Source organism: Orycteropus afer, unplaced genomic scaffold (genome assembly GCF_000298275.1).
Source record: "Orycteropus afer afer isolate SDZICR_OR568_19922 unplaced genomic scaffold, OryAfe1.0 scaffold00661, whole genome shotgun sequence".
Lineage (NCBI taxonomy): Eukaryota > Metazoa > Chordata > Mammalia > Tubulidentata > Orycteropodidae > Orycteropus > Orycteropus afer.
Window position 1 is genome coordinate 715,490 of NW_006922248.1, and position 22,969 is coordinate 738,458.

The following is a 22,969-nucleotide window of genomic DNA, read 5'->3' on the forward strand; positions in this document are numbered from 1 at the left end:
TCTGTAGTGATACTGCCTCGGAAACCCAAGGAGGGGTCACTATGAGTCGGGTCTGACTTGATGGCACATAACAACAACAACAACAACAACATTTATTAAGCATCTTTCCTAACTACCCCCCAGGATGTCCCCATTTGGGGAATAAGAAAACTCAGGCTCAGAAAAGCAATGTGATTGCCCAAAGTCACCTAGCACGGCAGATGATAATATTGGGTCTAGGTGACCCAAGCCTGCTGTCGGCCCACTGGAGCAGGAGAACAGTCAGGTGAAAGGAGTTTTCCAGATAGAGCCCTGCAAGCCCTGCCCTACTTCCCCGTTAGCCTGGCTTTCCCCTTTCCTAATAAAATATCTCTCTCTTCTTTAGGAAAACACCAAAGAAAATCAAGAAAATACACTTTAAGGAGTTTGAGGAACTCACCAGGTTTGTAGTACTCATCTAAATGTGGAACGAGGGAGGGCAGTTTGGAGGGCTGGCCTGGCCTTGGAGGAGGGGCCTGGACTCGCAAGTCCATCACCTACATGTCACATGCTGCCCACTGGGGAAGCTGGCACCAGACCCCAGCAGGAGGGAGCCCAAGGCACAAAAGGGATTGATGTCACAGATACCCCATGAAGATACCACATAGTCCCTTTTTGGTCAGGAGGAGTCAAGAAACAGAAACATGGATTTGATGCCCAGGAGTCAAGAAATGTGGCTTTGATGTCTGGTTCTGCCATTGCCTTGTTGTTACCTTGGGCCAGGCTTTTCTCTTGGGCTTCAGTTTCCTTTGCTGTCAAATGGGTACATGTATGTGTATTTCACAGGGTTGCTGTTGTTGTTGTTAGGTGCCATTGAGTCAGCTCTGGCTCATAGCAACCCTGTGTACAACAGAACAAAACACTGCCCGGTCCTGTGCCAGCCTCACAATCGTTGCTATACCTGAGCCCATTGTTGTAGCCACTGTGTCAATCCATCTTGTTCCCCTTTTTTGTTGGCCCTCCACTTTACCAAGCATGATATCCTTCTCCAGGGAATGGTCCCTTCTGACAACATGACCAAGGTGGTGAGATGAAGTCTGACCATTCTCACTTAAATAACAGCATGTGAGTCTCAATTCTTTCCTTTTGGCAACAGAGAATACTTGAAGTGGTCCATCCCCAACCAGGTGTCCAGGAGTGCAGCTCAAAGCAATCTTAAGGACAGAGTCTTTACCAAGTCTCCCTCCTGGTTTAAAGATCCATGTACACTTTACCTCGTACTCTGATAAATCTGTGCTCATTTTAATATAAAAAGTAAGGTTTCTTTCCCCTTATATCTTCAAGTAAAATGATACTGTAAGAAAGCAGCCTTTGTTAAAGCTATGCTTACTCCTGGGGGTACATGTACCCTTTTTGGAAGCTCTTATCTGGGTCTCAGTCTCCCAGGAGCTCAGAGGCAATAAACCAACACTTACAGAGGGCCAGGCAGACACTGCACTGGGTGCTTCACATGCGTTTGCTCATTTTAATCCTCTCACCAACCCTATGACATCAGTTACTCTTAAACAGAGAAAACCCAAACTCACTACCATCAAGTTGATTCCAAGTCATAGTAACCCCTCCTTGGGTATCTCCATGGAAGTAGATTGCCCAACCTTCCTTCCGAGGAGTGGCTGGTGGGTTTGAACTGCCAGCCTTCTGGTTAGCATTCAAATGCCTTAGGCACTATGCCACCAGAGCTCCTCAGTTACTCTTGTTGTTATGTGCCGTCGAGTCGGACCCGACTCATAGCGACCCCTCCTTGGGTTTCCGAGGCAGTATCACTACAGAAGTAGATTGCCCAACCTTCCTTCCAAGGAGTGGCTGGTGGGTTTGAACCTCCAGCCTTCTGGTTAGCAGTCAAGTGCCTTAGGCACTATGCTACCAGAGCTCCCCAGTTACTCTTCGTGTACCCATTTTATAGGAGAGGAAACTGAAGTACAGAAAGGATAACTATCTAGTTCAAAGTCACACATCTGTTAAGTGGTAGGGTAGGAATTTGAACCCAGTTGTATCCTGAACACCACATTAAAGTGTCTCTAGAAAAGTGATTGGGTACACTTATAAGCTTAGGCTTTAATATTGACGACACTATGCTGAGTGAAATAAGCCGAATACAAAATGACAAATACTGTATGATTCCCCTTATATGAGGTATCTAGAATAGTCAAGGGGCCCTGGTAGCATAGTGCCTAAGGCAGTTGACTGCTAACCAGAAGGCTGGCGGTTCAAACCCACCAGCCACTCCTCGGAAGGAAGGTTGGGCAATCCTACTTCCGTAGTGATACTTCCTCGGAAACCCAAGGAGGGGTCGCTATGAGTCGGGGCCGCCTCCACGGCAAATAACAACAACAACAACAGAATAGTCAACTTCACAGAGACAAAGTAAAACAGAGGTACCAGGGGTTGTGGGGAGTGGATGATGGGAAATTATTGTTTAATGAATACAGAGCTCCTGTTTGGTATGATGAAAAAGATCTGAAAAAAGATAGCAGTGATGGATATACAACATTGTGAATGTATTTAATGCCACTGAATTGCATGGTTAAAGTGGTAAATTTCATGTTTATTTTACCATGAGGCAGCTGACTGGAATTCAGGCATGTGCTCTGCCACTTACCATGTAACCTTGGGGAAATGACAGTGCCTATAAGCCTGAGTTCCTCACTAGACCGATTCTAAGTAGACAGGATAACAGAATCTACCTCTCAGACCTCCTCTGAAGACTGAGGTACTAAAGAGCTTCTGGGGGAAAAACAAAACACACTGCCATCAAGTCCATTCTGACTCATAGTGACGCCCATTGGGTTTCCAAGGCAGTAAATCTTTACAGAAGTAGATTGCCCTGTCTTCCTTCTGCAGAGTGGCTGGTGGGTTTGAACCACCAGCTGTCTGATTAGCAGTCAAATGCCTTAGGCATTGCACCACCAGAGCTCCTTACTAAAAAGCTTAAAACCAAACCCACTTCCATCAAGTTGATTCCAACTCATAGCGACCCCCATTGGGTTTCCAAGGCAGTATATCTTTACAGATGTGTATTGCCCAGTCTTCCTTCAGTGGAATGGCTGGTAGGTTTGAACCACCAACCTTCTGGTTAGCAGTCAAATGCCTTAGGCACTGCATCACCAGAGCACCTAAGAGAGACGGACAATCTACTTCTATAAAGAATTACTAAAGAGCCTAGCACAGTGCTAAATCTCTACTTGGGCCACAATCAATTTGCTCTGCTGAAAAGGTACCCCAGCCCTTGCCTGTCCTGCCATGATGTCTTTCCCTGTGTCTTCTCATTTTCCAGAAAGCTGAAAACAAGGAGGTCTGATGGTCAGCAGCAAACTCACCCCAACCTCTTCTGGCCAGGCCACCTCCTGGACAAGCTGCAGCTCTACTTGCCCACCGTGGCCACGGACCGGAGCCTAGCACTCTTCAGCCACATCCAAATCCAGCCCCCTGCCTACCCAGCCATCTACCACCCCAACCGCTGGTGGCCCATAAGGAACAACTACATGACCCATGCCTATTATGATGCCCCCAAGGTCTACTACATCAACTAGAGTGGTCCAGGGATTGCTGGAATCCTGTCATCCTGTGGCCAGGGGCCAGTGCAGCTAGAGACACAGGGGAGTGTCAGAGTCAGACAAAAACAAATAGTTTCTGTGGTTGGCCCCAGGGGCCACCTCCTTCCAGACCAAAACTGCCCAGTGTCTCACAGGGTAGATTTTTCCAAAGGAAGATATGCAGGTTTTCAGTGTTTCCCTCCCCTGCCCTCTGCCTTTTGAAATAAACCATCTTGGAATTTTTTGCATGCTACTTATGACTCAGCTGAGTGGTTTCTTGGTGCAGAGCTGTGGCCAGAGAGCCATTTGGAAAGGTGGGTCTTGAGCCTGGAGGAATCCAGCAGGTATGTGTTCACTGTGATGCTGCCAGGACACCTGCATGGCACCTCCAGCTTCTTGTCCTGGAATCTCAGTGTCCACAGAGAGGCAGCAGGCAGTGTGGGTACCCCTGTGCCCTCCTCTGTGAAATGAGGTGGCAGCATGCCCCTTACCTCCAAAGACTATGCCATTTGGGCAGATTCTCAGGTCTTTGGAAACTGGAGGCATGCTCTCTGGTTCATGACCCCTCCCCCTGGTTAATCCACCTGATCCCCTCAAGATCTTTTCATTTTACATGTATTCTGTCAGCCTGTCATAAGCAACTTGCTTGCTTGATCTGCCTCCCACCTGACTTCCCACAGTCCATGAGATAAGCAGGATTTATTAGGTGTGGTGTGTCCCCATAAAGGAAGCATTGGTGGTTCAGTGGTGTAAGTCTTGCCTTCCATGCTGGAGATCTATCCAGGTTCTATTCCCTGCCTCATGCACAGCCACATTCTGTCAGTGGAGGCTTGTGTGTTGCTCTGATGCTGATTTCAGCAGAAATGCTGAAACAGGGACTAGGAATGTGATCTACTTCCCTATGTATTGCAAGGGTTGGTCCACATCCTATATCCAGATGTATGACCTTGGACAAAATGTTTCATTTTCCTGGGTCTCCTCCAACCTCTATTCCTCTGCCTCACAGCATAAAGAGTTGTCAACACTCTATTTTCTCTCCACCTATTCAATCATCTGCACAATCTATGTTCATGTCTGCCTCCATCTCACCCCTAGAACCACTCTTTTCTAAAGTCACCTATTCTTTTGTTGTGGAAGCAAGGGCAATTTTTTTCCTCCTCAAATTTGATTTTCAGAATTATCTTAAAAGCAAAGCAAAATAAATCAAGAGCAATAAAAAATTAAGCAGTCTAGTCCAATGGCTGGTGCCAGATTTCCAGACTTCAGTTTTCACATATATAAATGGGAAAACAGTAATAGAATTACCTCATAGAATTGGATATAAGTGTGCATTGAATGTTACGTTACATTCTCATATTTATTTACTATCACGTGGGTGAGGAGCTCTGGTAGCGTAGTGCCTAAAGGCACTTGACTGCTAACCAGAAGGCTGGTGGTTCACTGTTTTTGTTGTTATGTGCGGTCGAGTCGGACCGACTCACAGCGACCCCTCCTTGGGTTTCCAAGGTGGTATCACTATGGAAGTATATTGCCCCATCTTCCTTCCGAGGAGTGGCTTGTGGGTTTGAACCGCCAGACTTCTGGTTAGCAGTCAAGTGCCTTAGGCACTATGCTACCAGAGCTCCTGGTGGTTCACTACTTCCGTGATATCGCCTCGGAAACCCAACGAGGGGTCGCTATGAGTCAGGTCTGACTCCACGGCACATAACAACAACAAATTACGTGAGTGAATTACGATGTCTCTGTTTTGTTCCACCCTTGCCACTAAGAGGCGCACTTCGGGATAGGAGAAACGCTGGCGGAAATAAAAGTTGGATTATCCTCGAGAAAAGGGGCTTCAACTGCTGGCGGAAGTAGCTGCCGTACCGGATCATAGATGCTTAGAAAGAATTCTAAATTTTCTACCTCGTACCAATGGCAAGTATGATAAATCTTCAGCACTTTCCTAGAGACGTGTCTAAGAAAACGTAAGTTCCCTCGGAATTTTATTGTAGCATTATTTCTATGGCATTTAGCTTTTCGTTGAAGGGTGCGGAACCGGAAGTGCTTGCCTTTTCCCTGCTAGGACCCAGAAGTTCAGTCCCATCAGTCTTTGCGCCCCACCGTCCCCTCTCTTCCTCGGCGCTGCCTACGGAGGTCGTAGCCATCTCCGACCGGTGAGTCTAAATCATTGGGCATCCGCGTCTCTGCGGTGTGCATCTGGCCCCGCTGCCTCCTGGTGAGGTGGCCTCCCATTCTACGCGGTCGTTTAGGTGGCACAGTCCATGTCTGTTGGCTAGAGGGCGGACAGGAACATAGCGAAGCGGCCTGGGGCGTGATGGGGATTATTTCGCCCCTCACGGCCGCTCGCCTTCCTACGGAGGCCACCTGGAGTTGGCGCTGCGGCTGTCTTGTTTCAGCCCTGGCAGCGCAGGGGTAGAGCGAGACAAAGGGGACTTCTAAGGTGATGGAGTGACTCGGGGTGCCTGGCGGCCCCAGGCTTGAGTCCTCCAGATACCGTTCTTTCCAACGTCTGCCCACGTGTGTCCTTCCGTGTCGCAGCTGGACGTGCCCTCTCTGTCGGTTTCTGGCCCTGGGGGCTGCTGCAGCGTTGTGAAAAATGAACTGTCAGGCCTCTCGTTCAGTTAACAAATTCTAACAGTGGGTCAGAATAAACTGCATACTTGCTTTCGGGGATATCGCAGTCCCATGGAAGAAAGTAGTTTTATTAAGCACCTGCGGTGTTCCAAACAAAAAGTAGGTTGATGGATGTGAAGAAAACACAAAAAGGTGCAGTAGAAACAAATGGGAGTAGCAAGGAAGACCACCTTGAGGGACGTAATCTTGAAGGCAATACTCTACCTCCAGGTAGAACAATAATATTTACAAAGGTCTTGAGACATTTTAGAAGTATGTCATGGTTTTGTGTATGCTTTGAGTGTATTGCAGAGTAGCAGCATTCTATGGGAATTATAAATCTCTTAATTGGGCATTTACTTAATGCACATAGGAGCTCTGGTAGCGTAGTGCCTAAGGCACTTGACTGCTCACCAGAAGGCTGGCGGTTCAAACCCACCAGCCACTTCTCAGAAGGAAGGTTGGGCAATAAACTTACGTAGTGATACTGCCTCGGAAACCCAAGGAGGGGTCGCTATGCCTCGGGTCCGACTTGACGGCACATAACACCCCCACCACACGTTCAGCTTGCAGTATCTTCGTTTTACAGATGAGAAAACTGAGGCTGGGTTCAAGTAGATTTTGTGTTCAAAGAATGCAACTAACAGGAAGTTGAACTATGGGAGTTGGGATACTTTGTAGGGTTGGATTTGCTGCTACTTGCAAGCCAAAAAAAATCAGTTTTGTTTTAGATCATCTTCTGACACTCTTGATCTTTGGATGAGGTAGCCCCTGACCTCCCAGGATCGCATCTGGAGAATGGCTAGTATTCTGCCAGCTTCGGAAACGGGAGGGAAAACAAGCATGCCAGAGACCCATTCCATTCCCAGTTTGTTCAGTAGCTGGTGATTGGAAGATCCTCTGGAACAGTGTTCAGGCTCTGGATAGGAAATCCTCCTTCCAGGACTCTGTCTTGACCTGGCCCTGTCTCTTTCTTCAAGGCATCATGGCTGCCCTCAGACCCCTGGTTAAGCCCAAGATTGTCAAAAAAAGGACCAAGAAGTTTATCCGTCATCAATCAGACCGTTATGTCAAAATTAAGGTATGTGGCCCTTGGATGGAAATGAGTGTTGGGGCTAAGGACAGGGTTCCTAAATAGACTGCTGTGTTTCTGACACCACATCACATCATTGGAAAATTACCTTTGGTAAGTGAACCAGTTCCAGGTTGGTGGAAGAGCTCTCTAGAGAAACCCTGATCTAATGTTTGCATTTAAATGATAAGGGGGCACTTGGCTACTTAGAGGTGTCTGTGGGACTTTGAGCTCTTAGTGTTGCAGTACTTAAAACATTCGGCTGCTAACCAAAATGTCAGTGGTTTGAACTCACCAGTACCTCTACAGGAAAAAGATGAGGCAGTCTACATCTGTAAAGATGTACAGCCTTCTAACCCCTACGGGAAAATTCTTTTCTGCCCTGTAGAGTTGCTATGAATTGGAATTGACTTGATAGTGGTGGGTTTGGTTTTATTGGTTATGGGACTTTGAGGGAGCCTTGGTTGCACAGTGCTTAAGAGCTCTGCTGCTAACTGGTTTGAAACCCACCAACCACTGCACAGAAAGAAGGTGTGGTAGTCTGCTTTGGGAACCCTGTGGGGCACTTTTCTCTGTCCTATAGGATCACTAAGTTGGAATTGACTCCACACCCATGGGTTTGATTTTGGTTTTCGATGGGACTTTGTATCACAGATATTCTGTGGCCTTAATGACAGTAGGCGGGATAAATTGTTCTCATTTTATAGATGAGAAAACTTAGGTCCTAAGGGCATGTGCAGATACACACTTTACACCCTGACATAGTTCCTTAATTCAATGATAGCTATTCTACTTTATCTTTGCTTAGGAGGAGGGTAAATGAGGTTGGCTCCTCCCTCCCCTTTGCTTCATTTGCAGGCTACATTCCTGGTGGTCAAAGGCAGGAGCCTCTAACATCCCCCCCCCCCCAAAAAAAAAAAAAACCACGGAAAGCAGTAGTGTAATATAGTACCCAGTTCAACCACTGTTAGGCATATTTCCACTTTAGTTGGAGCTTTTTCCTTCCAAAAGGAAGAGTTGGCTACATAGGCACTCACCCACTGATATGTTTATTTATTGCAGCGCAATTGGCGAAAGCCCAGAGGCATTGACAACAGGGTGCGGAGAAGATTTAAGGGTCAGATCTTGATGCCCAATATTGGTTATGGGAGCAACAAGAAAACAAAGCACATGCTGCCTAGTGGCTTCCGCAAGTTCCTGGTCCACAATGTCAAGGAGCTGGAAGTGCTGCTGATGTGCAACAAGTGAGTTGAGTCTTTGGGCTCAGGGCTCAGAAACCTACATCTGTGAGCATGAACACATGTGGGCTGTTTGGTAGGGACTTTGGACTTCTTGGTATGCGTTTGGAGCAATTGCATATTCTGTGGAAATTGGTAGTAGTTCCTTGGCAGGAGGAGCTCAGAGAATGCTTACTGGGGCTTCAGAATATTTTCTCTGCTAGAGAGTTCAGGAGTCTTGTCTTATTCAGAAGTGTGTAGACCCAAGACCAGGAAAGAGGACTTTTCTTTGATTCTGCACACACTGAAGTACATTTTTCACAGAATAGTGCTTTATGTATGTGGGTGGTGAAGAGATAAAATCAGACATGGCTTCAGACCTAACAGGCACTTGAATCTTACACTATAGCAGGGGGTATCTTCAGAATAATACAGGTACAAAGGAGATGCTATTTGTTGCAGGTGGGCTTCAGAGCTGAGTATGATTTGACACAGAAAAGGAGCAAGACTTTCAGGCAGAGAGAGTTCATGCTTAGATGTACTGATGGAAAAGTATATGGAGGGTTCACAGTAAAGTTACTTGTAGGTGGTTTGAGCAATTAGACACTTAGTGAACTTGGTGTGTAAGAGACTTCAGGGTCTGCTCAAGCCACATGTCCCTAAGCTCAAAAACTAGAGCAGCAGAGTGAGAAGAGATTAAAAAAGATTGTCCATGGAAAATTAGACACTTTACTTGTCTCTAGATTGGAGGGAGTGGTGTTTGTTGGTTAAGTAGAAAGCAGTTTATTATCCTCCCTTACTGGTAGATAGAAGCTAATTAAGCTTCTTTGCCCTAGTGAATTAGAGCATGCCTGGCTAATAACATTTATGTTTACAAAAGTCTGTCAACAGTGGATGTAGACACAAGTAGTAAAAATGAACAAAACCACTATTGACTTTTGAGAAGATGCTGGAAATTTCCTTTGGAAAGGATGAGTGTAGGAATTGGTGGGTGATAGATGCCCAAACCATTAACAGGTGGATTGTAACAGAAAGACAAGTGCAGTTTAAGCTTTTTGCGCAGCAAAAGTAACCATTTGTAGTAGGATTGGCACTCAAAGTATGTTGCTGATTGCCAGGAAAAAGTTTTGTTTTTAGAGCAGCTTGGCAGTGTTCATCTAACTATGCAGATGTTGATGACTTGATTCATACAAACTATCCAATTAGGAATAATTTGAAAATGGATTTCACTGGATAGAATGTTTTATGTCTATTAAAAATGATTGTAATTAGTAGTATAGAGAATGCCCAAGCAGGGGTAAGAGTATTTTACATGTTATATAAATATGATTTTGATTATTAAATATGCATGTAGACTAGGGAGGGGGGTATTAAAAAGTGAAAATGAAAAGGTGAGACAGGTAATGCAACTTAAATATTTTCTGGAAAACTGAAAAATACAGCTACTTTGAACTTGAATTGGACTCTATAGAAAATGAAACACTCTGGATGTGTATGTGTCTTGCTCATTTGCCAACATGTTATCAACTGGAGTGGTGTGGCTGTCTTCTAGAGGATGAGGAATAAATGAGTTAGAACAGAAAGCACTAGAATGGTAATGATGCTGGTACTACTGGGGGACTTTTTAGGCAATGCTGTTTTTTCCTATTTGAATTGTGTTCTCAGTGCTCAAATGAGTCAAATGCCTGTTGTCTGGAGCTGGGTTGCCCTTAGCTTGATTCTGACTGTTGAATTCTGCTCTTGGTCACTTTCTAGAGAATTCTAAGAGGTTCCATGAGTCTAGGCTTCCTGAGACTACAGATTAGTCAGGAGGACTGTGGTCAAGACCTCTGAACCTGGAGTGTAGGATATCCTCCAGGATCATCCTGACCTGTCCACTACTTGCTGTGTGGCTTGGGAATGCTTGTGGGCTCTGGCTTCTTCATAGGTTTGTTGTCGTCGAGTCGGACCCGGCTCAGCGACCTCTCCTTGGGTTTCCGAGGCAGTATCACTACGGAAGTAGAGTAATACCTAGATCACAAGGCTTCTTGTGATGAAATGAGAGGGAACAGTGAAAGCTTTATATAGCTGCCTTGTTGCCACTGGGGACATTTGATTCTCATTGCTAACACCATGGAGTCAGGGACTGGGGCACATTAGTCCCCTTCAGCAGCCCTATGACCCTGCACCCAGCCTGTGGTTCTGGAGGGAAAATGCTGAAGCCTCAGGATTCCTTGGATGTGTGTGCAGGGCTGGCCTGCTCCTCACCCACTTATCATTTGTCTTCCAGATCTTACTGTGCTGAGATCGCACACAATGTTTCCTCCAAGAACCGCAAAGCCATCGTGGAAAGAGCAGCCCAACTGGCCATCAGAGTCACCAATCCCAATGCAAGGCTGCGTAGTGAAGAAAATGAATAGACAGCTCATTTATAAGTTTTATTTGTGCTAAATAAAACCATAAAACCTCTGCCATCTCCTTTTTCTCCTTTTGATTTCAGTTTTTCATTTCTTAACTACAATAGCTTGCCAGAGATTGATTGTTCTTTTCTGTGTGAACATTCTGGCGTCTTTCTTTTCCCGTTAACATTCTTGTGGCTTCTTTGATTTGAAGAGGTTCATAGAAAGGGCATTTGATGTTTTCTACAGGGAACATAACCTCAGGTATCCAGACTGCCTTAGACTGCCTTGGCCACCTCCAATTGGTCAGAGTTAGACAGGGAATATGGACTTGGCCATCAGACCCAAATAGGTTTTGAGACACTTGATAGACTTGGAGGTCTGAGTGAGTGATCATTCTTGGCATCACTTTGTAAAGTCAGATCACAGTTACCTTGTGTGGTTCTTCTGAGGACCGAAAAAATACATGGAAGTATCCTGATGAATTTCTTTCGTTGTTGTTACGTGCAGTTGAATCTGACCTGACTCATGGCGACCCCTCCTTGGGTTTCTGAAGCAGTATCACTACGGAAGTAGATTGCCCAACCTTCCTTCTGAGGAGTGGCTGGTGGGTTTGAACCACCAGCCTTCTGGTGAGCGTCAAATGCCTTAGGTACTATGCTACCATACATTCTTAATAGAGGGTGCAGAGTAGCATCCTACAGCTTCTGTCCTTAATAAATACACAGCAGGATGCTACCCAAACCCCTCTTCTATATGACTAGTCTTTGGTATTTAAAATTAGAATTCTATCTCAAATCCTCCCCTCCCCTCCCCTAGCCTGCTTCTTTAGGCATGATTGTTAACCATTTCCCAAGGTGAGAGATCAGTTTAACACTTGGTTAATTAAGCTGCAGTCCTCTAACACTGTTGACAACAAAAGCTAAAATTTAGTATGTTAAGTATAAGGTTACAATCTGTTGAGGACATACTTGATCCTACTTTTCAAAATAATGGTTTTAAGTGACAGTATAGGTCACAAGGAATATGGCATATGGTATTTTAGTTTGTTGTGGGATGTTTTTGTTCTCATCATCCTGGTCAGTCTACCAAAAGCACTCCACTGGTTGTAACAAACATTTTTGTGGAGTGCTAGCCATGACTGCATTTGATTATTCACACCCTTTTTAGTTCCAGCAGGTAATGACTTGCAAGTTTTGACTGCCACCTATTGAAATCTCTGAAAACATTTGATAACTGAGTTGGTCATTTTTATGATTCCATTTAGTGGACTTGGGAAGTATACTGAAGATGATGGTATAGTTACTGGGGAAATTGTGAGAATATAGCAAGTAATTTAGGTTTTTATTGACCTGGAACATACAGAAAAGATTTTGACCTGTCTTTCTGTCCTCTACTATCTAGAAGTAACATGTTCAAAACTCTCAGAACACAAACCAATGATTACATCTGGGCCGTGACACAAAAGGTGATTGGTACTTTTATTTCTTACCCTACCCATCTTCACTTCTAGCCAAAAACCCTTATTCTACCTCCAAATTTGATTAATCATTGCCAGTTAGGAATCCAAAATGTGAATAACTCAGAGGTATTTGAATTGTTTTAAGATCCCCAACCAGGGCACTCACTCTTGGCATTTCAGATTTCCAGATCAAGTACAGTGAAAAAATGGAAGTGGTGTGATGAGTTTGAGACACTAGTGGGAAGGAAGGTCAGCCCACTGCCTCCTAACATTTCATAGCTTTGGGCACAGCATGTTTCTAATAATAGTTACTATTTCAGGAGGTAGGGAAACCACCTGCCCCCAGCTTGAAGAAACCAGACTACTATGGAGAGGGTATATAGATGGGCTTCTGTGGAAGGGCTTGGGAATGTCCTCACCCTATTGCACTATGGGTGTCCTGAGTTACAGGGCCCAACTTGGCAGCCTCCAGTTCTGGTGAGAGCCTGCTGGTTGGGGTCCCTAAAGAAGGCACTGAGCCTGACCAGGAGCAGGAGAGCCCCCAGGGAGGTGATGAGAAGGCAAAGCAGAGGTCTGTAGTGAAGGGTGAGGCCTCAGGCCTGGGGTGAGCCCCTCTTTAGTAAGGGCCCCCCTGAGGGCTGGAGGAGGACTAGCTAAGCTCCATTGATTCTGTGCTGGGAGTTGAAGTGGAATCCTTCTGGATGCTTTCAAAGAGGACAGCAAGTTCGGGATTAGATCGGATTTGGGAAGAGAAGTCGGCCATGATAGGGCTTTTACCCACTTCAGGGATAGTCAGCAGGGCGGCCACTGCCCTCATTGCCGAGCGCTTCAGTTCATCTTGCTTCTCAAACTCCTGTTTGACGGAACCAGCTTTCACCTGAAGTAGAATGGAAGAATGAGCCTTTCTTGATCTTGACTTAGCCTGGCTCTTTACCATAGCCTGCGCGCTGGTCCTGGTTCCTCTCCACCCCCACCCAGCAGCTTGACCATCTTCAATGCCATCTCAAAGCTCCTCTGCTTCAGGCTCCTAGGGCTCCAGCCTCACTGACCTGCTACTTCTCATTTCCCCAGAGGATGGTTCTTTGTCAGCTTCAGTGTCACCTGACTTGTTATGCTGATCTAAATTGTTCTCCCCACACACATTTATTTTAGTTAATAATTTGATAGTGACAGTTGTAAAATCAATTTCTTGATTATTTATCTCTTTCCACTGACAGCAGGGGCCCTAGCTTCATTTCCCATGCTTAGAACAGGCTCCTTCCTGGTACTCTATGAAAGATGGAAGGAATGGATTACTAGCTCATTCAAGTCCCTGCCCCTGCAACCAGTTCTACAAATACAGCTGGAAAGTAAACTGAGACCTTGCATGGTTTCTGTTTCCTCGTCTCCTGCTTATTCAAAGAGACCCAGTAATCCCCTCATTACTTACAGAATGAATTCCAAAATCCTTACAGAAGGGTTAAGGCTCTCCATAGGTAACCCAGACCAGACTTCAGCACTTTCCATAAAGAATTTGGTGTAGTGGTTAAGAAGATGGCTTGGGGGTTGGCAATGCCTTTGCCTCCAGAGAACTAGGACTTAAGTAATCACTTCCTCAAGCCCTCATTTCCCCATCTATAAAACATGTGATAAGAGCCTCTCCTCTGTATGAGAGCTTAAATTCTAAAGTGCTTGGGTTTGTGGAAGGCTGTGGTCTTCAGTGGGAGCCCTAACTCCATTCTTAGGCCTAACATAAGTTTCATATGCCATTTGGGTTCTTTCTGACCATTAAACCAGCACTGTGGCTATACACAGACAAGTTCCAGGACAAAGCTAGGGAGGGGCAGTTTGCCTTCAGGAAGAGTATATTTGAAAGTAGGTTATACTCTCACAAGGGAGCTCTGGTAGCATAGTGCCTAAGGCACTTGACTACTAACCAGAAGGCTGGCGGTTCAAACCCACCAGCCACTTCTCGGAAGGAAAACGGGGCAATCTACTTCTGTAGTGATACTGCCTCAGAAATCCAAGGAGGGGTCACTATGAGTTGGTCGAGGGCACATAACAACAACTATACTCTCACAAAAAACTAGGGAACTGTCCGAGAGTGTCCTTTTCAAATTTAAACTAAGGTTGGGGTCTTGGTATTACTTAGTAGCCACCTTGTGGCTAAGACAGGCTGCAGTGTCTTGAGTCACAGCCTATCCGGACCACCACCTAGCCAGGTAATCAAGGCTCAGAACCAATCCAGTAACCCTTTTCCTATGTTCAAATCCCAATCATGGTCTTTTCCTTGCTTCTGTAGTCCCACCTGTAACAGTGACGAATCTACCACCAATCATAATTTTGTGATGATTTAAAATCATAGAATAAGCCACGTGGCCATGACTCGGTGGACTCCAGTCAGCTTTCTCATGGTGATGGTTTCCCTCATCCAGGATGACTGTCTTTGCTTTGTCCAAGGCTTAATAAAAGTGTCTCTATTAAATTTGTTTGAATTTGGGGTCTCTTTCCTCTTAATATACCTCACAGAGTTGTTTTGATGATAAATGACTTAATGCAGATCCATACTCCCTTCTCTGAAACCCTTGGCGCCAGATGTGTTTAGGAATTCAAGATTTTGTTGGATTTTAGAAAGATATACCGTGCAGACAACACTCCAGTGGGATCTGGTACAGTATCCCATAATTAAATACATTAATATTTTCCCTACTAAATGTATGACAAAAGTATGACTATTATAAATAGTCATAAAAAGAGGAAAATAAAGATCATAGACAGCCTCATGCCATTTCAAGTTGTGTTGCCAAACAAGTGTCTAAAGAGCTTTTGGTTTGCAAAGCTTCAGAGATTTCAGAACTGTGGCTCTCTAGGTGGGTGAGCACTTATCATCAAAAACTTACCAAACCTGTTGCGGCCAAGTCAATTTCAATTCATAATGACCATGTATGACAAAGCAGAACTGCCCCATAGGGTTTCCAAGGCTGTAATCTTTACTGAAGCAGACTCCCACATCTTTCTCCCACGGAGTAGCTGGCAGGTTTGAACCACTGAACTTTCAGTTAGCCAACTGCTCAATCACTGAGCCACCAGGGCTCCTGTGTTCATTACAGGGTCCTGCAAATAACAGCAGGCACTCATGACATGGTGGCCATTACCACTGCCATGGAAATTGCCTTCAAACTGTCTGGAAATCTTGGTCAGCAGAGGTAGGGCAGAAGCTCCACACACACTTTGTTCTAATTTGATGTCAATATTCTAAAGTCCAATCCTCAAATTCATTACAGCAATAATACCTACACCGAAATGTATTCTATGCCCAGTTTTAATGAATAAAAACCATCTAGTCCTTCCTCTGAGCCTCCTAATGAAGAGGCTTCCATGTGGCCTTAGGACAAAGCTGCCCTGGTGCATTTGCAGCAGGTTCCCTGTGTGAAGTGGGATTTTCTCAATGCTAAATGGCTCAGGGGAGCTCTGGTAGCATAGTGGCTAAGACACTTGCCTGCTAACCAGACGGCTGGCGGTTCAAACCCACCAGCCACTCCTCGGAAGGAAGGATGGGCAATCCTACTTCCGTAGTGATACTGCCTCGGAAACCCAAGGAGGGGTCGCTATGAGTCGGGTTTGACTCGTCGGCACGTAACAACAACAACAACAACAAATGGCTCAGAGAAAACTAGAAATGACTTGGCTGCTGTGACTGTCATGATGGCAGTGGCCCTGTAGAACTGCTGCTTCCTCTGACTGACTTGACTGACACTAAGCAAATGAAAGAAACTTAAACTTACAATGCAGATTTCTGTTTTTAAATGATCAATTGTAACTGTTGTATCCACAAATCTTCCATTTTGGGGGGAAAGGTTTTGCTACTTAAACACTGCTTTGAGTGTCTCTCTCCTCTTGAAGGCCCAATCTAAAATACTCTGCCCTCTTCTTAGTGACTTCTTGGCCTTTCAAAGCCCTCGTCATTTCTTTTAGTCAACAGACATTCTGGGCACTGCAGAGTGCATCAGACTCTGTTCCCAACACTGCAGCTTCCCATGAGGCCTTCCTCCCCAGCTCCCTCCTTGGAACCTTGAGACACTCAAGTCCAGCAGCAACCTTGCCCAGTATTAATCCATCAATCCTTTCCATTGTTCTAAGAGTCCATTCCACCTTCCCAACTAGGAGGTAAACAGATGGTGATGTGGGGACCCATTATATTCAATGCTGTATTTAGTACCTGGCACCCTGGAATTACAATGAATGAAAGAACCAGAGCTGGGGTCAGCTCTGTGATTTACTAGCTGTGTAGCCTTGATCAATAATGTAAACTTTCTCTCTCTGAGCCTCTCTTCTCGTGTGCATACAACAGGAAAAAGAATAAGCACTTTGTAGATAAAATGGTTAAGCACTGGGTGCTAACCGAAAGGCCGATGGTTTGAATCAACTAGCAGCTCCATGGGAGAAAGGACCTGGCAATCTGCCCCTCTAAAGATTATACCCAAGAAAACCTTATGGGGCAATTCTACTCTGTTATATGTGGTTACTATGAGTCGGAATCAACTCGATGGCACACAACAACAACAAAAGGGCCATGGTAATAATTAAATGAAGCCCTTCACATACCACCTGTTATTGCAGAAAGGGCTCAGTAAGTGGTAACTGAATCTGCATAGGCTCTGGTCAGTGCTCCAGGTACGTGGAACAGGGTGAGGCAAAGGGTTTACCTTGGCGGTGCAGGTGGCCCTGAGTGGCTCAATGAGCCGGTCCACCCTCTGCAGGACAGGAGCAGGACACAGGGTAGCCAGCCGTGCAAGCATGATGAAAGTCAACATCTGCTCAGGAGAAAGCAAACAGGTTCTTGGTGAAGGTGTCCAGGACCACAGGCTGTGCACCCCACGTCTGGTGCCCAAGTCCAAATTCCACCACTAGTTCCCACCATTGTCCTGCTTGACTCTCTCCCTCCCTGGGCCTTCATTTCTTCATCTATAAGATGTGAATGGTAACACCTGCTTTGCCAACTACACTTGGCTGTCCTGAGGGAAGATCAAGTAAGATATGAAGAAAGTGAAAGACAACCTACAGAATGGTAGGAAATATTTGGAAATCTTATATCAAATCTCCAGAATATGAAAAAGAACGCCTTAAAAAGACAAAAAACTTGGGGGTAGTTAGGATGTGTGTCAACTTGGCTGGGCCTCGTTTTGAGTGGTTGGGTAGCTGGTGTAGTTACTTCCTATGATGGTAATCAACTCCATGGTGGAATCTGCTGTGAGCAGCTGAGTAGCTGCCTTAGGGATGTGTGGTCTGCTGCCAGTATATAAGGAGAAGCTTTGGGAATGGTCTGCAGCTTTTTGGCATGCTTGGACCCTGCATGTAGCTCAGTCTTCATTCAGCAGCCTACCATGTTTCCTGCTGATCTTGGGACTATCTCTAGACTTGAATTAGTGGCCTGCTGTGTTGTTTGGTAATATTGGGGCTGTGCCATTTGTATTTGTTGACCTTCAGCTTGCCAGCCTTAGCAGCCAGCAGCTGCCTGAGTGAAGAGATACCTCTAGCTTCAGTGGGTGGGGAACAAGAGGCAGAGCTGAAGCCCAAGGCTGAGGGGCTTTCACCTAGCCTCTGGACCCTGGCACTTTTGAATTTGGACTTCTAGCTTCCAAAACTAAGAAAATAAACTCCTGTTTGTTAAAGCCATCCACCTGTGGTATTTCTGTTAGAGTGGCTCGAAGTAACCAAAACAAAACTTAATTGAAAAACAAAGGACTTCAGACATTTGTCCAAAGAAGATAGTCAAGTGGCCAATAAGCACGTGAAAACATGCTCAACATCATTAGTCATCAAGGAAATGAGAATCAAAACCACAGTGAGATACCAGTTCCACCTAACCAGGATGGCTATTACCAAAAAACAGAAACTGAAAACTAATACGTGTTGGTGAGGATGTGGACAAATTAAAATGCTGCATATTGCTGGTGGGAATGTAAAACTGTTGCTGTGGAAAAGTTTTTGTTCCTCAGAAGTTAAGCATAGAACTACCTTATGCCCAGCAATTCCATTCTTAGGTTTATACCCCAAAGCATGGAAACAAGGCCTCAGATATGTGTACACAAATGTTCAAAGCAGCACTATCCACAATAGCTAAAAAGCAGAAACAACCCAAGTGTCCATCAACAGATAAATGGATAAACAAAATGTGATATATACAAACAATGGACTATTACACAGCCATAAATAGGAGTTCTGGTGGCATAGTGCCTAAGGCATTTGACTGCTAACCAGAAGGCTGGCGGTTCAAACCCACCAGCCACTCCTCGGAAGGAAGACTGGGCAATCTACTTCCATACAGCTATCACCTTGGAAACCCAATGGGAGGTCGCTATAAATTGGAACTGACTCGAGGACAGTGAGTTTGGTTTTTGGTATAAAGAGTAATAAAATTCTGATGTATGCTAATGACATGGTTGAACCTTGAAAACATGCTGTGTGAAATAAGCCTGACAAGTTAAAAAAAATCAGGGATAAAACAGCATATATGGTTATTATCTCATTTCTGTAAAATACATATGCATATGCATATACATACATATCTCTAGGGCTTTGAGAGCTGAGACCCTCCTGTTTCATTTACCTGTGTGCCCAGCACCTGTAGTCACTAACTAGTGGCTAAGTACATTAATGAATGTCATGTGCATGATCCCAAGAAACGTACTCAGATTTACAGTAATTGTGGAGGGAAGATTTGAGGTGATTATTAACTAAAACCACTGCTGTCAAGTGGATTCTGACTCAGTGTGACCCCATATGTTACAGAGTAGAACTGTTCCATAAGGTTTTCTTGGCTGTAATCTTCACACAAACAGATTATCAGGCCTGTTTTCAATGGCACCACCAGGTGGGTTTGAACTGTCAACCTTTAGGCTAGTAGTACAAGCCGTTTCCTTACTCAGGGCCCTAGGATAATTATGTTCACTGTTTGCTCCTTTATTCATTTTTGTGTTGTTTGAGTCATGTAAGACAAGCAAGTGTTACTTTTGATTATTTCAAATTGGCTTTTTACTATAAAAGTGAGTCAGGCTTATTTTATATATATAAGGCTATCTTTATAAAGGTGGAATTGCTGGGTCAAACAATGTAACTGAGAATAGTCATTACCAAACCGGCTTGAAAGGTTGCCCAGTGTTGACTCCACCAAAGGAGTGTGAGCCTTAGGATCTTGTTCTTATTGGAAAAGAACAAGGCAGCTATTTTCAGGGGGGTTCCAAGAATTAGGAGTGGGGGACAAGCAAGCAGTAGGGCCAGTGGAACTGGCTGTCTCTCTGTCCAGGGTGGGCATGGGTGCTTGGTCCTACCCGGATATCATAGTGGTCCTTCAGCCCATCCTCCACGTGGTTCAGGAACTCGCAAATGTCCAGCTGGGCCAGGCAGCTCTCAAGCAGTGAGTACATGCACTCAAAGGCTGCCTTCCGCACATCGAGCCCATCATCCACTGCATGCTTAAAAGGTCCCATCTCTACCTGCAGCAGAGGAGGACAAGAAGTCAGGGAACGTGATCCTAGGGTATGAAAACACCTCCCAGTTCATTTTACACACTCCAGCCCTGTCATTCAACACTCTGTGCTGTTCCCAAATCATGCTCTGCATTCTCATCTCCAGGCCTTTGCCTAGCCAGTTTCCTCAGTTGGTAACGCCCTTCCTCCAACATAATAATAATTGCTATAATTTACAGTTATTATGTTGTGATAGTTGTGTGTCAACTTGGCTGGGCCATGATTCTCAGTGCTTTAGCAGTTATGATGTAGTCACCCCCCACGATGAGATCTACTGTGAGCGGCCAATCAGTTGAAAGGGAATTTCCTCAGAGGTGTGGTCTGCTTCCAATATATATGGATGTACTAGCAAAGCTCTGTGGCTTTTTGCTTGATGTGATTCCTGTATCTGGCTCTTCATCATCTGACCTTCAGTTCCTGGACTTAACCAGTGGTCCGCCATACTGCTTGTCAATTTTGAGATCGTTGCTTTCGCAGCCGGTGAGCCAACAGCCTGCCATCTTATCTGCCACTTTGGATTTGTCAGCTTCCAAAGCCAGCAGCCTACTGTATTGCCTGCCAATCTTTGGTTCATCAGCTCCTGCAGCTACGTGAGTCAGAAGCCTCCAGTTTGACATTTGACCCATGGACCTGGGATTGCCAACTGCATGAGCCATTTCCTTAAGATAAGTTCCACTCTGTCTTCTTCTCTGTGTGTGTGTATATGTATGTATATGTGTGTGTGTATACACACACACACACGTATATATGTATATATAGGCTTCATTGGTTTTGGAGCTCTGGTGGTGTAGTGGTTAAAGGATTTGGTTGCTAACCAAAAGGTAGGCAGTTCAAACCCACCAGCCCCTCTGCAGGAGAAAAATGAAGCAGTCTGCTTCATAAAGATTTGTTGTTGTTGTTGTTATTTGCCATTAAGTTGGACCTGACTCATAGCGACCACTCCTTGGGTTTCTGAGGCAGTATCACTACAGAAGTAGATTGCCCAACCTTCCTTCCGAGGAATGGCTAGTGGATTTGAATCGCCAGCCTTCTGGTTAACAGTCAAGTGCCTTAGGCACTATGCTACCAGAGCTCCTTCATAAAGATTTAGAGCCTTCAAAACCCTCTGGGCATTTCTACTCTGTCCTGTAGGGTCACTATGAGTTGGAATCAACTTGATCGCAATGGGTGGGTCACTATTTTTGCTTCTAAAGAACTCAACCCAATATATATGTCTTAACTCAACCTAAGACATTTGGTACCGAGAGTGGTTCTAGAGAAAGAAAGTTGTAAGGATGAGTTTTCTAAATTGGTTCTCAAGTCTGATTAGTTGTAAAGGTGTGGATGGCTTTGCCTCCATTACTAAAGAGGGTGCTGCTAATCCATGGCTTAAGGTGGCAATATTAATACACAAAACAGCACCATCAATAGATAGTATTGGTGAGAAGTAAGGCTCTGGGTGATTGGATGTTTGATACTTTTCTGCAATTTTGTCAGAATGAGGAGTATAAAGAAACTGGTTGGTTGGTCCTACAAACACTAGACAAAGTGATGAGAGGAGATGAGCTCAGGGCTTCAGAGTCTCAGCTCAAGTGCCACATAAAAGACCTCAATGTTTTCACTTGTTCCCTGAAAGAAAGCCTTATTTCTTGTGGTAACAGAGCTCATATTGCCAAAAACCAAACCCAGAGTCTTATCCTAAGAGTGGCTGAATTACAATACCAAGTGTATTGCCAACCTTGAATAGTGTCTGAAGTTAAAGTAAGGGCATTAATTGGGAAGAAATAGGATACTGAAACTTGGGATGGGGACATATGGGCAGACAATCAGGAAGCTGGGGGCCCTGAGCTCCCAAATTCCACTGAATCACTCCTGCCAGCAGGACCAGCCCTCTTACCCCATCTGTTGAGACTAAGATGTGCCTGCCGAGTCATTTTTGAGGTATCACCTGGGACAGTGCCTGGGGCACTGTCTGATGCTAGACCTATAACTAGACTTAAGTCCCAGTGAGCCCCAAGAGGTGAAGTCCAAAGGGACCCAGGAAGAGGTATGCTACACTCCAGAAGAAGTGCTTGATTTTTCTAATATGTACAAACAGAAATATGGGGACTATTATGTGGGAATGGCCATTAAGTGTGCAGGATAATGGTGCAAGGAATATAACATTGATCAGTCTGTGTTTATTATTTGGACCTACTAAGCACAGATTCTTCATTCAGTGTTTCAGCTCCAGAGGTGAGGAAAGGATCTAACAGTTTATTTGGTTGGTTTCATGAAGCATGGATTATGCGGTGGCCTACACTAAGTCAAGATGAAGTACCAGACCTGCTTTGGTATAATGTAGAAGAAGGAATCCAAAGGCTTACAGAAACTGACATGTTAGAATGGATTTATCAGATTAGATCCACACATAGAGTGTGCCCAGAGGATGTATCTTTTACCACAAAGGTAAGGAACAAATTTGTGAAGGAAGCACCAGCATCCTTGAAGACTGCTGTGATTGCTGTTTTATGTAAGCTAGATTTAACAGTGGGCACTGCCCTGAATTAAGACAATTAACTATAATGGGTCTGATTAGACCCTGTGGTGGTACAGGCCAAGTTGTTGTTGTTGTTAGGTGTCCTCGTGTCCGACTCATAGAGACCCAATGCACAGCAGAACAAAATACCGCCCAGTCCCACGCCAGCTCCATGATCCTTGCTATACTTGAGCCCATCATTGCAGCCACTGTGTCAATCCATCTTGTTGAAGGCCTTCCCCTCTTTCATCCACCCTCCACCTTACCAAGCATGACATCCTTCTTCAGGGAATGGTCCCTTCTGACAATATGACCAAAGTAGGTGAGATGAAGTCTGGTCATTTTCACTTCCAAGGAGCATTCCAGCTGCAGTTCTTCCAGGACAGATCTGTTCTTTTAGCAGCCCACAGTACTTTTCAGCATTCTTCACCAGCACCACAAATCAAAAGCATCAATTCTTCTTCAGTCTTCCTTATTCATTGTCCAGTTCTCACATGCATACAAGCTGACTGAAAATAGCATGGCTTGTGTCAGGCACACCTTAGTCCTCAAGGAGACATCCTTGCTCCTCAGCACTTGGAAGAGGTCCCTTGCAGCCAACTTGCCCAGTGCTATATGTCGTGTAATGTCCCGACTGTTGCTTCCTTTGGCATCAATTATAGAACCAA

General features: G+C 45.0%; 3 protein-coding genes and 1 non-coding gene across 4 annotated transcripts in view; 3 read left to right on the top strand and 1 right to left on the bottom strand.

The window, feature by feature from the left end:
- EFCAB12 (EF-hand calcium binding domain 12) overlaps positions 1–3,548 on the top strand; it is a 46,988-nt gene extending 43,440 nt beyond the window's left edge. Inside the window, exons 8-9 of the mRNA XM_007956746.1 lie at positions 365–421; positions 3,293–3,548. Coding sequence (XP_007954937.1) covers positions 365–421; positions 3,293–3,548 — 313 coding nt within the window. The remainder of the gene's footprint in view (positions 1–364; positions 422–3,292) is intronic.
- Positions 3,549–6,940: 3,392 nt separating this feature from the next.
- LOC122151696 lies at positions 6,941–7,078 on the top strand. The gene has a single exon (XR_006164259.1). It is a non-coding gene; the product is annotated as a small nucleolar RNA SNORA7 (small nucleolar RNA).
- A 74-nt stretch (positions 7,079–7,152) lies between these two features.
- Positions 7,153–10,855, top strand: RPL32 (ribosomal protein L32). Its single transcript, XM_007956747.2, has 3 exons — positions 7,153–7,248; positions 8,302–8,483; positions 10,726–10,855. The coding sequence occupies exons 1-3, from the start codon at positions 7,153–7,155 to the stop codon at positions 10,853–10,855; spliced, it is 408 nt and encodes a 135-aa protein (XP_007954938.1).
- A 2,090-nt stretch (positions 10,856–12,945) lies between these two features.
- CAND2 (cullin associated and neddylation dissociated 2 (putative)) overlaps positions 12,946–22,969 on the bottom strand; it is a 66,458-nt gene continuing 56,434 nt past the window's right edge. The window contains exons 13-15 of the mRNA XM_007956748.2: positions 19,607–19,771; positions 16,982–17,089; positions 12,946–13,173 (exon numbers count right to left, since the gene is read on the bottom strand). Of these exons, the coding sequence (XP_007954939.1) occupies positions 12,946–13,173; positions 16,982–17,089; positions 19,607–19,771 (501 nt within the window). The remainder of the gene's footprint in view (positions 13,174–16,981; positions 17,090–19,606; positions 19,772–22,969) is intronic.